At 39.7% G+C, this 13,116-nt stretch overlaps 5 protein-coding genes across 8 annotated transcripts; all 5 read right to left on the reverse strand.

Moving 5' to 3' along the window:
• Positions 1-8: 8 nt before the first annotated feature.
• LOC143175213 (protein FAM210A-like) lies at positions 9-1,679 on the reverse strand. 3 transcript variants are annotated; one of them, XM_076373229.1, is made up of 6 exons: positions 1,516-1,679; positions 1,265-1,420; positions 895-1,186; positions 671-816; positions 502-590; positions 9-239 (listed from the first exon to the last, which is right to left on the reverse strand). In XM_076373229.1, exons 2-6 carry the CDS (start codon positions 1,395-1,397, stop codon positions 159-161), a joined length of 741 nt encoding a protein of 246 aa, XP_076229344.1. In that variant the 5' UTR covers positions 1,398-1,420; positions 1,516-1,679; the 3' UTR covers positions 9-158. The 3 variants fall into 3 exon arrangements, with proteins under 3 accessions (XP_076229344.1, XP_076229346.1, XP_076229345.1); XM_076373231.1 differs by adding an exon at positions 370-388 and having other exon boundaries at positions 1,265-1,669; XM_076373230.1 differs by having other exon boundaries at positions 1,502-1,667.
• Positions 1,680-2,280: 601 nt separating this feature from the next.
• LOC116424874 (angiotensin-converting enzyme-like) lies at positions 2,281-6,144 on the reverse strand. 2 transcript variants are annotated; one of them, XM_076366201.1, is made up of 14 exons: positions 5,883-6,144; positions 5,667-5,752; positions 5,085-5,222; positions 4,865-5,023; positions 4,700-4,799; positions 4,480-4,623; positions 4,113-4,416; positions 3,890-4,042; positions 3,710-3,834; positions 3,475-3,650; positions 3,235-3,395; positions 3,024-3,146; positions 2,752-2,936; positions 2,281-2,674 (listed from the first exon to the last, which is right to left on the reverse strand). In XM_076366201.1, the coding sequence occupies exons 2-14, from the start codon at positions 5,742-5,744 to the stop codon at positions 2,556-2,558; spliced, it is 1,965 nt and encodes a 654-aa protein (XP_076222316.1). In that variant the 5' UTR covers positions 5,745-5,752; positions 5,883-6,144; the 3' UTR covers positions 2,281-2,555. The 2 variants fall into 2 exon arrangements, with proteins under 2 accessions (XP_076222316.1, XP_076222335.1); XM_076366220.1 differs by having other exon boundaries at positions 2,284-2,653; positions 5,667-6,144.
• Positions 6,145-6,546: 402 nt separating this feature from the next.
• Positions 6,547-8,937, reverse strand: LOC116424875 (uncharacterized). Its single transcript, XM_076371286.1, has 6 exons — positions 8,643-8,937; positions 8,281-8,523; positions 7,901-8,165; positions 7,595-7,827; positions 7,024-7,465; positions 6,547-6,965 (listed from the first exon to the last, which is right to left on the reverse strand). Exons 1-6 carry the CDS (start codon positions 8,761-8,763, stop codon positions 6,908-6,910), a joined length of 1,362 nt encoding a protein of 453 aa, XP_076227401.1. The 5' UTR covers positions 8,764-8,937; the 3' UTR covers positions 6,547-6,907.
• Positions 8,938-9,035: 98 nt separating this feature from the next.
• LOC116424876 (fas apoptotic inhibitory molecule 1) lies at positions 9,036-10,320 on the reverse strand. Its single transcript, XM_031971848.2, has 5 exons — positions 10,189-10,320; positions 9,686-9,915; positions 9,498-9,623; positions 9,384-9,433; positions 9,036-9,318 (listed from the first exon to the last, which is right to left on the reverse strand). The coding sequence occupies exons 1-5, from the start codon at positions 10,206-10,208 to the stop codon at positions 9,145-9,147; spliced, it is 600 nt and encodes a 199-aa protein (XP_031827708.1). The 5' UTR covers positions 10,209-10,320; the 3' UTR covers positions 9,036-9,144.
• Positions 10,321-10,406: 86 nt separating this feature from the next.
• On the reverse strand, positions 10,407-12,951 carry Faa (fumarylacetoacetate hydrolase). Its single transcript, XM_031971837.2, has 8 exons — positions 12,745-12,951; positions 12,034-12,263; positions 11,800-11,940; positions 11,485-11,738; positions 11,218-11,424; positions 10,868-11,013; positions 10,662-10,779; positions 10,407-10,585 (listed from the first exon to the last, which is right to left on the reverse strand). The coding sequence occupies exons 1-8, from the start codon at positions 12,826-12,828 to the stop codon at positions 10,509-10,511; spliced, it is 1,257 nt and encodes a 418-aa protein (XP_031827697.1). The 5' UTR covers positions 12,829-12,951; the 3' UTR covers positions 10,407-10,508.
• Positions 12,952-13,116: the final 165 nt, after the last annotated feature.

Consider the following 13,116-nt stretch of genomic DNA (forward strand, 5'->3'; position numbering starts at 1 on the left):
CGAGGGTGTAACTTCTCGCAATAGACTTTAATCGTAATACAATAATATTACACATTTACAACCAATAATATACATTCATATGCGTACTTAGGTTTTAGGATAGACCTAGTCCATTACCTAAGCTTCAATTCTGAACAATTTAACTTCGTTCCATATCGTTACGTTTTCGGGGATTCGGAGTGCCGGTTGGTTTTTATCGGCGGTTTATACGGTGGCTTTGTTTTATTCGATTTTTCTGTCTGCAACACGTCAGAAGTGAATTATAAACATTTAGGCATTATTACATTGTTATCCTCTAAACCTACAAATGCTAAATAACAGAGAATTATAGAAAATTAATTAATTTCTGGCAATGTAATTGAAACCTACTCAAAGCATCAGTTGTAGGCTATATCATGAATGCATGTAAGAAGAACAGGAGAACACATATTTCAGATGAATATCACTTTTACTGTATTTGAATTTCTAATTTGTACAGAGAACACTTTATGGAGGTAATACCTTAGCAAAAATTCGTAGCAATTCACTAAACGGGAAAGGTTTCACTAATCCTGAGTTCCTGAGATGTTTGATTGTCATTGTGGTGATACCTATATATTATACATATTCATTGTTATTGCAATCCTCTGAATTCACCATAAAAATGATTTTGTTAATTCCATTTAATTACCTAAAGTCAGTGCATATCTAAAGGGTGTAAATATTTTAAATAGACCATACGTTAAGGCCCAGTTTCCTGCATCAGAATTCTTTGCCATGTCTATATACTTTTGATGCACATGTAAAAATTCCAGTAATGTTTCTATGTTCACACCACTAAAAGAATATACATAGGACAGTGTAACATTATAAGATGTTCATTAAAGTAAGATATTATATAATATTGATGCCTACTTCTTAACCATTATATAAAATATAATAACCCAACCAGCAGTGGTAACTAAATGTACTGGTATTAAAATATGCCAATAATCTTTGGCCATCTCTTTCATCCTTGTAAGCAATGATACATTTTGTGGTTTACAGGAATTTTCAGGTACTTGTTTACCAGTTTGCTTTGAACAATAATTTGCAACTGGAATACTACATTTAGTAACATTATACTTATATGGCAGTTTATTTACGGTAATATGATTAAAAAATAGTACGGAATTACGTGACGAGTTTCTGTAATGCAGGTGTTTGTCTGAAATTTATCAGGAAATAATGACAATAATATTTAACCTAATAACAAAACCGTCGAATTGAACGCACTCTAACCTACCGGATAATCTAAGCATCCATCGTTTTGGATCAGTACATTGTAAGCAACGAACTGATGCTAAAATATTTTTCGTAGTGTACAGTGAACCTAACCCTAAAGTGCTTATAAGCCTGCGATGAAGAATCACTTCCATTTTTAAAAGCAACCGCTGCTTTTCTAACCAATAAATATTTACGTTATTACCTTCGAGGTAAATATTATAAGTCTGACTTCAAGAATAATTTCAGTCTTACGTACGTGACGAGACTTACGGAAGAGATTCTGAGCTTTGTCAAAGTTGATACAAACTGATAATTCCGAAAGTTAAATAAGTATATTCACGAAAACCCACATGTTCGGCGTATCGTTCACTACAAATGTGAGTTTAATAGCGAACGACTCGGTAACAACACCTCTGCCATCTAGAAATTTGATATCTAGGCTTGGTAGACCTAATATATAGTCATTGTATAGATATGTTACATTTTTTCATTACTCAATGCCTCGCAATAATTGCAAAATGACATTTTCTAACAATTTATTCATCAATATGAAGAATATGGGTATACACAATTAGTCTTAGAAAACCAAATCGTTCTTAATAGAAATTTCATTCAATAGCATAAAACTATTCGCCATTATTTTCTGCGTCGCTATTATACTACTCTATATTTAATAACTGAGTGTATAAGTAATAATTTAAGTATAAAGAATGAAATGGATGAATAGGGATGATTGTATAATCTATACGTCCAGGGTAGTTGTGCATAAAAGTTTATTTTATTAGTTATAACTTTTCCTTTATAAACCAGTAGAATTAAATCCATATTCTATACATCCAACCTGTGATAAGTACTGGAACGAACGAATTATGCTATGTAAATAGTCCGTATAGTAGCGCCATCCACAAAAAGGCAGCCATTGGCACGGACTTAAAATTCATACAGACGTCGCATGTTGTAGAAATTTTTGTTTAGACGCTGGGAAATCCCCTTATCATTTCAGTATCGTGTTCAACGTTACCGATATTTCGTCACTTGTTAGCAGGAATTGAGTGTCTTATATACTTCGTTCCTACTACGAGCATTTAATGCGACTGTGCAGCGCTTCAGCGCGTATATTTAAAGTTCAGTGAATATAAGATTATAGAAACATAGTTTACATCCTTGTATACTGAGTATAAAGCAAAGGAAAGTTCACAATTTCATCCATGACATTCTTTAATTTGAATTCTTCATGTATTTACACAGTTGATTATGTACAAAAATAGATTCGCTTGCATTTTTATTACCTCTGTCATCCCTTTCCTCCGTTAGCATATCGAAATCTGTGCGACAATTAGAACCAATGAAACAAATAAGCACGAGGTAGTTCGTCGAGCGCCATTTTGGTACCAGTGAAAAAATAACGCTGAAACATATCGAAGAAACCCTTTATTCGCAAGATATAGTACTATATGGTATACCTTGTAAAGTCTGTTTTATTAACGACAATGTTTATCAACTCACCTGTGTCCTCGCGATTCGTGATCCAACCCACGACTGGTTCCATTTCGTTCTGTCGTTTCAACCATTGATTCAACGGTTCAAAGTATCTCAACATAGCACCAGCATCCATTCTATTCGTTCTACCTCTCGTCATTTGTCGTACAACGTCTTTCCATGATCTAGAGGAACCCATTGATAATACATCGCTAAGAAAAATAAAAAAATAATAAGAAGCACAGACTATAATATTTATAATTTACGTAATTTATAATGGTTCTCATTTTGGTACGCACGACAACAATCTGCCTGCCTCTCGTGATCTGTAAAAGTCACAAGTGTACAGGTCGCCAGTGTGACCTGCTATTTCACACAAAGCCTCGTACAATTGGAATTGCAACACTATACCAACGAAATATCTGAAAGTAGTTGCCTTTTGAGATGAAAAAAGAGGAGAACGCGGGCAAGGAATAAATTTTAGAGTTATGGGTAAAGTAATTTACATACTTGGCATAAAGAGCGTCTGCAGGGATATGATATTTCGATCCTGGATCGAAGTCTCTTTCCGATCTGGGCACTGGTGGTACGATTCCTTGATACTGTAGCCTCAATTCCCACCAATTGTTTGTCATATCAGCGACACCCTCACTAAACACACGCCACCTCCACTTTAAACATTAAGAAACAAATATAAACAGCGCCTCGACTAAAATACAAGTTGAAATTGCGAGTAAAATATATGAAAACCTCGTCAACTATGTAAGCAAACGGCATGTAGGCAACTTTACGAAGAGCCATTAGCATCAGGAAGTTGATGTTACTACCATAATCGTCTGTGGAATTGTTATGTAGCCCAATTCTACTTAAATGTTGAGGCGTGAAGACGGAGAGGCCAATGGCGTCACTGACTGCCTCGATGAATCCTAAATTGATAAAGCACAATTTATTCATTGTAACGAGAATGTCGATCAAAATTTAGTACCTGGAATAGCTTCGTTGCGGAATAACAATGGCTGATCCCTGTATTGCAAATAATATTGCAAACGAGCAATTTCACGATGAGTCGATAACAGATCATCCATCGTCACTCTCGTGCATTGTTTTATCCTGGAAGCCATCTACATTGAATTTATCGAATAATTAAATTAAAAAATGTTAGTACCTGTAGTCTATTCTGTTGCAGAAGTCCCAGGCGCTAGGAGTACACTTCACCTCTCTGTCAATTGGCTTCTCGAACATGGAGAACCTCCAGAACTCTGGCGGCATAGGTTTCATCCCCAGAGAAGTGAAGAACTCCTCGGCTATTTGGAACATCCTTAAACAATTTCAAGGTACGACATTCATATTCAGTTGAATAGGGATGAATATCGTATACATAAAGTTACCTCAAAGGTGTGAATCCCTGAATCATCATGTCTAGGGAGACATCGAGCTTCCGGCTGGCAGGAAATGGCTGAACCACATCGAACACGTCCTCCCAATTTTGAGCCCACATGTTTCCCAAAATGTGAGCTGGAAGCGGGCCGTCTCTTCGTATCTTGTCACCGTACCTTTCGTACAATTTCGTCCTGACGTATGTGAAGAGATTCTTGTAGAGATGCATCACGGCCGACATTATGTCCGCCGTGTTCTGTTGGAAATGTTCATCGTCGAATAACTCTTTCATTTGGTCTCCCGCATTATCGAATCCTGTGGATAATATAAGGACACAATGATTTTAGGAGAATATATGAATTATATATTATCATTTACCATTTAATCTAGCTGCTTGATTAGCAAGTTGAACGTATCTCATATATTTGTTCTTTAATTGGGGCCCAGTCGCTTCGTGCCAAGCATGCCAATAGTATAAGAGCTCGTCGTAGTCCTTTGATCGAGCCATTATTGCATTGACGTCTGGGAATCGTGGGAATAATTAGTCAGAAATTAAGAGTGTGTTCAGTAGTTATCTTGTTGATAATTATAGACAAACCGTGGTCCAAACTTAAGTCACAATTTGCACCTACGGGTCTGTAGGGGCACAATCTCGTCCTTGCGTATACTTCCTTCATTTCGTTGATTAAACTGTGTATCTGAAATTTAGTTATTTTTCACATTATTCTTACTTCTTGGTGTAACCGATATTATTAAGTATTACCTCGTTAAATTTATCATCAGTCAGAGAATTCCGACCTTTCACAGCGATGATCTTGAGCTCTCTTCTTGCTAGAGGATCTGGTATTCGGCTCCAAGCGAAGCTGATAGCCTTTCGCCAGGATATTCTGTCGAATTTTAATTTCAATGACTGTTCCTCCAACTAAAAACGGTAAACGAGGATTAATAGAATTTTTACATAATAATGTAAAGTCTACTTTTACCATTCTCCGACGATTAACTTCAGTAACATTGGTAGCGAAGTTCCACTGCGCTGTCGTTACCCTCGTGCACATCGCAGAAGCTTCGCTGTCGTATTCTCTTAAAAATTGAAGAGCATCCCCAAGGTTCACGTTCATGCCCTTAAAAATGTGAAAAAGATTCTAGATAATCTTCTAACATTATTTTTATTCATTTATTCACTATATTATTCTTAAGAATTGCTCCTACTGGCCTAGATACGATATGCACATACGATTCACGGCTTAATTAGAATTTCAAATAAGACTTCGACCTAATATCTTCCAAAGACTAAACGTTTCCTCGAGCGTGTCGAGTAAGTAGGCTGCTATCAAAGCGTATCATCTACAGAATACCGTTAACACTGATCAAACAATAATTGTTTAGTCCCCTTTCTCGCGATTTCTTTCGAGATATCCTTATCAAAGTTACATAATCTTGAATAATTTAATTAGAAAAAGTAACACGTTTGCTAATTTTAAATGTATTGAATTCATTTGAAAATCTTCACCGTAAGATCGACATATCAAGAAGCAAAGGGTTGAAAGCTACATATTGTTGCTTACCTCCAAATACTTCTGACAACTGTCTCGCACGAACGAACACATTAATACCGCGAAAATCAATTTTCCCGCGGTTGTCATGTCGCTTGCTATCAAACACAAGAATCAGTCGAGTAGAATGAGAAAGCAGAAGAACTTTCTCTGGATCGGGTTTTATGTGTCATCGAAAACAGACCGCAAGATGTTCACGCATCATTGGCTGATTATTCCTTTACGTACCGCTAAGGATATTCCTATCATTTCAATTAATCGCTACCAAGAAAAATTGTTCGGTACAATTATCGTTCGTTCACAAGTAGATGGATATCGGACGGAACTTTCGGATCGCGCAGTTTTCAACCTGTCGTTCCACATACTAAGCTCACGGTTCGATAGACAGTACGGTCCACGGATAAAGGATCACTCGATCGAGGGGAGTGTCCTCGATCGGATTTTATGCGGCAATTCGGCAGCCGATCGAACGTTCGCCGCGTCGATGTTGTCGTCGCGGTAAAACTGAATCGCCGCAGAAAAGAGAAACATGGTCTTCCGGGACGGATATTCCACGGGCGAAAAGAGGAAGGGACAGGCATCGCCGGTGCGTGAAGCGTGACCGTCCGACACACCGTGGCACACGCCAAAATCCTTCCATCTTCGACTTCGCTTCTGTTTCTTAACGCGCTCATTGCTTCCATCGCGAATATAGTTCACCGGAGGAAATCCGTTCATCTTACGAAAGCAAAAATCCGCGCGATACGAAGCGGCCGCGTAAGTGGGCCGAGTCGGAATCGCGGGGACCGACAATATGGCGGATCGGGTTGACTGGGCGAAGCAGGTTGGCCGCAAGGTGTAATTCAAACGAAATATAAGTTTGTTCTAAATTGTTCACGTGTATTTTTAAATTTAGTACTCTATTAAGTTTAGTATTAAATTTACAGTAGAAACTAAGGAACACTGGTCTTTTTCTTAATGAATTAACGAATGAATGAATTCTCGTTTATTCGGTGTCAATGTTCAGCTGGATTTTTCTTTTGTGTTCCATTTTTTTTACATAATCTATAGTACACGGAAAGCACGAGTACCATGGAAAGTGGACGATTGCTTCCTTCGTCTTCAAGACAAGCACCGTAACTCCAATTATCCGGTGGCGTAACCAGTGACGGTACCGAGCCGCGTAATTTTCTTTTACAGATATAATTGCGTCCTCGCGAAGACTCGTGCGACAGTTGGACGCGATTTCGGAGGCCATTCGCTTCATGGAAGAGTTACGAGAGTAGGTGCAGCGGGGCCACCGGAAATATCGTACCAGATTTCCTTTTATGCCTGAAACATCATGGTTACGATCAATTTGAAAGCCAAGAAAGACTCTTAGTCAATCAACCTCGCAAATTGTAGATCAGATTCGCTTGGCCGACTCTGAGCCTGTTTCTGGGACGTCCTGAATATTATTCGCTCGATGTTCTTGCGTCTGTTTAGTAGCTTGTATTCCTTTTGCAGTTCCTGAACTTCCGCTTGCAGATTCACGAAGTCCAAAATGTCTGGCACCTTTAAAATGCAAGCACAAAGTGGTATATAACTTCGAGTAATTAGGGTTAAGAGGAGATGAAAACTTCGACATCTTACAGAGTGGTGTTCCATATAATTCAGCAATGAACCCAATTCTTCGTTCATTCGTGCAACGTCCTTTTCCACATGCTTGCCTTCTACTCGTAGCTCCTCAATTTGTTGATCCCTCTGCGAAATTTCCTTCTTCAAATTGCTCAAAGTACTCAGCAAGTCGCTCAGTTTCTGCTTATGCTGCGTCAGTTTCAGATGATAGTGTCCTGCAAGTCCGTCGAATTGATGATTCAGTGAAATAAAATTCTACAGCCGTACGAGAACAATGTTATCCTAAGTTTTCAATCTATTTTCCCTTGCGAAATCAACTCTTAATGGGTTAATAAGCTCAGCACCTGCGATCCTCTTCATGTCGATCACGTAGATCGTCTTCTCCTCGATCATCCTTACATAATCCTTGTTCTGAATATTCAATTGTTCGAAGTCGACGGCGCGTAGCGCCTCGCCGAGCTCCTCCCTCTGGACCAGCTGCTGTCTAGTCTTTTTGATCAGCGTCCTAAGCGTCGCGCTTTTTAGCCTCAGCCTCCCTATTATCGTGTTCGCCGATCGCAGCCATTCCTCGACGAATCTTCGCGAGAACTGACACGTGAACGCCGATATTCATTCACCGGCGCAATACGCTCCGAATTTCGCGCGATCACCTGGTAACCCTTTCGCCTGGGATTTTCCCCGTGATAGCGTCCACGCCGCCGATCACCACGTTCTCCTCGAACTCCTCTTTAGCCTCCCGTGCCTCGCTTATACGGATTTCTAGCTCCTCGATCTCCGCCCTGATATTAGCGGTCCTCTTTTTCACGTTGGTTTTCAATTCGTTCAAGTTCTTCCTCATCTGGCCCACCTCTTTGTTCGCCATTGTTACGCGATGAGCTATGGTGATCCTGATTATTTTGGATGATACGCGAGAGGCTTAGTATTCTAAGTGGCAGCGAGATTGTATAGCAGTATCTTGAATGACTTGAAACATTTGTTACAGTTCCAATGTCTTTGAAAAATAAATATTATTGGGAAGTAACTATTTTACTGTTTCCTAACTTCGAACTGTCTGTCGGTTTCCATGTTGGGAATACACCAGGCGCCACCATTCTGCTTCCGGACATGATGCTGATCATGCTGGGCGTGCTCGGACGGCTACTGATTGTTTTGCGTCTCAATACATCCGGTATGGTCATGATACTGTCCCGGAAACTCATGCGGGATGATCGCATCGACATCATGTGGGTTAGCCTGCGCGTGTGCTTCGTCCTGTCCAGGAGTTGCGTTATGCCTTCGTGAAAGGTTATCTCTATTTATTTACAGATTTGTGCATATCCAATTTAGGGGACACCATGCGGTTATCATGTCCTCGTCGAGTCTACCATTTCAATGAACATTTTACAGAGTTACCTTTCATGATTTGTGGATCCGTTCGCGTGAGATACCGTTCGTAGATGTCGTTCTCTGAACTCAGCATCCATATCTTCTCCAAAACATCGTCTTGCATCTCCTGTAGTTCTTCGAATGTCATAGCTGGAATCGAAGAAGCTTTTAATCACTTTAAAAACCAGGAGACGTTATTGTTCACGCAGACCATCGTATTCTATGTCCTCTTCTTGTTTCTGAGTCATTCGCGAGGCGATGCTGAATATACTTCCGCGCATCGACATACCAGCCATGTCTGTTGCACGATAATTTATAATTTTTATAGATTAAAACTACAGTAGAGCGACGATTTAAGGGTGACGAGTGGAATTAGGTTAAGATTGTCAAGTGTGATCTACATATATTCAGGTGGTTGATCAATCAATAAGCGGGCGAGTTCACTATCGTGTGATTTATTGTATTATATACAAAGTGTAACAAACATTCGTGGCACGTGAAACTGTAACATTGCAATTGATCGAACTTTCTACTGCGATTCCTCGGATTCGTCTAGCAGTGATTCCTTTCCAATTTCTACTCCGTCGATGAACAAAGTGTGTGTTATTCCAATTTCCTTTTTCCCCGAAGTCTGCGACCGAATCGAGGCTGGTAGTTCCCCTACTGCGAAAATTATCTCCGCGCCGTCGTCGGTGAAATCATTCTACAAAATGGCGACGTTGAATACTACGCACATATGGCAATCGTGGAGGAAGAAAAATGTCTTACTTCGGTGTCGATTTCTTCGCCGTTCACCCAAACATTCTGAGATTGTTTATCTGTCAAGAGATACACGTTATCAATAATATCAATTTAATAATTTATCTACAGCGTAATAATTACCCAACACTATTCTGTATTCTTGGTCTCCAACATTAGCCAGCCAGGTCTCCAGTATCTTCGATTGTGTCTGAACAAAGTTTTTGTAACTTTTCCCATTCACCCACAGGGTGTAAGAATATTTTAAACCTGCGTATTTGTTACAAGTTCTTCAACTGAACGATCGAAGCTTCAATGTTGCGTAATCTTACCTGGAATTGGGTCGACTCTGATCACAAACTTGTTGTCGTTGAACGTGAAGACCTCGTCACCGACGAGATGAAACATCCAATCTCTGTGAACCAACTCTTTGCCGTCCACTTTGACCAGTCGACGACCTGTCGCTGTGCCGTGCTCGAATTCTATCACATGGTTGCCGTCGTTCAGGGGAACGTTCCACTTGGCAGTCGGCTCGTCCAGCGCTTCCAAAGAGTGTAGACTTCTGCTTGTCGATTATTTTTTTTAATTTTCGATATATTAACGTGGAAATTACGGCTGAGCGTAACCAGTATTAGAGAACGTTCGAAGATAGAAATACAGGTCAAAGCATCAATAAGTTATTCATATTATTGATCTAATACTCGTTTGCGATGCACGTCGCGTTACCTTCGTTGAGAATTACACAACATTACAGAACAAACAGTAAAATATACGACGTTATTTTCTACGCGTACTAAGTGTTCCAGCTAAATTATGTGTACACCAATTTACTCACTTCAACAGAATGGCAGCCATGTTACTCAGTTACTCGTTCCACCTGCACCTGAACTGGCCTCCTTATTGATCGAATTCTCCACAGGTATTATAACTCGAATCAATAATCCAGCCGTTTTATATAATCATGCGATGCGAATTACGAGCGACACAATTGTTTATCGTATACTTCCTTAACTATTTGGAATATGGTAAATTAAAACAACACCGCAAAAACCATTTCTTTGCGTCATCGAATTTATTGTATTCCCAATGCAAGGATAATCAGGTATAAAACATACAAGAGGATTTCTAACATTTATAAAATATGAAAGTGGAGAATTATTCAGTATTGGCAGGTAACAATTTCCCGGAACACGGCCCGAATCCAATTCTATAGCCATCGCCGACACAGTAACCTAGAAAACGGTAACCGCTTAGAGATCCATCAATAAAATCGTAACCTACAAATAACGTTGAAATATTCAGGCGTACCTCGAATGATCACCTCGTCGCCATCTTGCAAGAACTTCCTGCTGGTCCCGTCTTTTAACGGTACGGGTCGAGTACCTTTCCAGCATAGCTCGAGCATGGAGCCAAAAGAATCCGGCGACTGACGCGCGCAAAAGCCAAACAAATTAATATGACATTGTTCGAGGAATTAATGGTGCACTGTCAACGAATAAATGTTTCGGACCCACCTCGCCACTTATCGTACCGGAAGCCATTAAGTCACCTGGATTGATATTGCATCCGGTTACGGTGTGGTGAGCTAATTGCTGCTGGGGTGTCCAGTACTGGTATTTGTAGTTGCTGCGACAGACAGTGGTAACGGTACCGTTTGGTGCTGCGACAAATGAGAAAATAAATGGTCACTCTAATTTTTTTAGAGTCCCGGGAGAGTTCTAGATTGATTAAAAGCAGCGAACAGTATCGGGATAATTTTAGATTATTAAAAAACCGTAGACAATCCCAGAAGAATCCGAAATTATTAAGAGTCAGTAGATGGTCCTAGAAGAATTCTAACTTAATGAGAAGCAGTGGGCCTTACTTTTAATGTCAACCTCTAGTTTCATGTCAAAATTACAAGACTCCTGGTGCTGCAAGTATGGGAATGGTTTCGGATCTTGGGGTACATTGGGCACTTTGAAGGGTTCCAGAGCTTCCATGGTGACAACCCATGGGGATACCGTTGTACCAAAGTTTTTAGATCCGAAGGGACCCAACGGAATATATTCCCACTTTTGAATGTCTCTCGCTAGAAAATCATTTATCAATTAACAGGGAATCTTTCGAGAATCTTTATTTCGATCATTACCGCTCCAGTCATTCATGGTGACCATTCCAAAAATACGATCATATGTTTTAGATGCTGCAATAGTGTCTCCTAAGTTAGTAGGCGGTCCCCCAACGAAAAAAGCGACTTCTAACTCGAAGTCCATCAACCTGGAGGGTCCAAAAAATGGGTCTGCACCTTCCACCGGAAGTGTCTGACCATGTGGTCGTTTTATCGGTGTTCCGGAGACGACGACCGAGCTTACCCTCCCATGGTAACCAACCGGTAAATATTTCCTAGATTGCAATAAACCTTGTTGAGTCTTGGATTATCATATAATTCGATCAAGTGAATTACCAATTTGGCATCAAAGCGTTTTCCTTCCCACGGAACATAATCCCTACATTGGTAGCATGATGAATGGAGGAGTAAAAGTCTGTGTAGTCGCCTATTTTCGCTGGCAAGTGCATAGTTGCTTCTCTTTGGAGAACGAAAGCTCTACGAGATCAAATAAAAATGTTTAGGGGGATATTTTCTGAAAAGTTATTTCTCTTTTTTTAACTAAGTAATAAAGAAGATATTTCGTATCACTTTGAACGAATATTTGGTTCCTGCAAGGTCTCATTATTGGCTGCCAATAAGTCCTGAAGTTTGGCTCTGGCTTCTATCCAGGAAGGTCTACCCAGAGCCATAAAGTCGTTGAGGCAATCGCGACGAAAGACATCTTGATTGTTTTTCAATAAAGGTCCATCGAAAAGATGTGAGATTTCGAACAAGTCCAATATTTGATTGCCAATTGCTACGCCTATTCTCTTTTGCGGCTGAAAGAGAATTCACTGTTACTGACAGTTGATAACATAGTTCACAATATGGCGACGGTAATCCTGAGAGATTCGAGATTCGTATAAATATAAAATATTCTACTGCACGATTCAGTGTAATGATTAATTACACGGTGGTCTAACACGCGAACTAAGAATTTAGAACTTTCATTTGGTATTTTGGTGAAATAAGTTAGTAATTTCTTTAGAAGGTTGGACTTTCGTGCCATCTTCTCTCATTAACTGCTAATAGATGGCGATTGGTTCAGTAAAATTACACGTATCTCATTGTACCTAATATTTCAATATTTTTACAGATTTCCTGATGCTATTGATACTATTTCTGCTATCAGAAAATATAAAAATGATCGTACAATGGGACTATGAGTATCATTTAATGATTTATGTAGAATCTGCGGGTCTTATCCTAGATGTTATCTGTGTTATTGTCATTACGGCATCCATGACACTGTGTACTTACATTTTTCGACGTCGAGAAGACACCATACGGTAAATTTTCAATCGGGAACTCACAGTCTGTAGAATACTCAACGAATGACTTCATGACTACGGTTGTTTTCAACGACTGAACCGAGTTGTCGAATAAAAATCACTTTTGCTAACTCACGTGACAATTCCGCGGAGGCTTGTCAAGGCCAACTGGCCTCCGTCAGGTAATTTATACATCTGTTTACGGACAAACCCCCAGTTTAACTGGTTTGAATATTTTCCCACGTTTTTTCTGTCGAAATTCTAGGAGCGGCGTGCATTTATTAATTGTTTACGTCGACGCATAACTAAAGAACGCTTTCAAACATTTTTGTACTCTTTGGTATCAAAGGTGAAACAGTAA

This window comes from Nomia melanderi, chromosome 1 (assembly GCF_051020985.1).
Source record: "Nomia melanderi isolate GNS246 chromosome 1, iyNomMela1, whole genome shotgun sequence".
NCBI lineage: Eukaryota > Metazoa > Arthropoda > Insecta > Hymenoptera > Halictidae > Nomia > Nomia melanderi.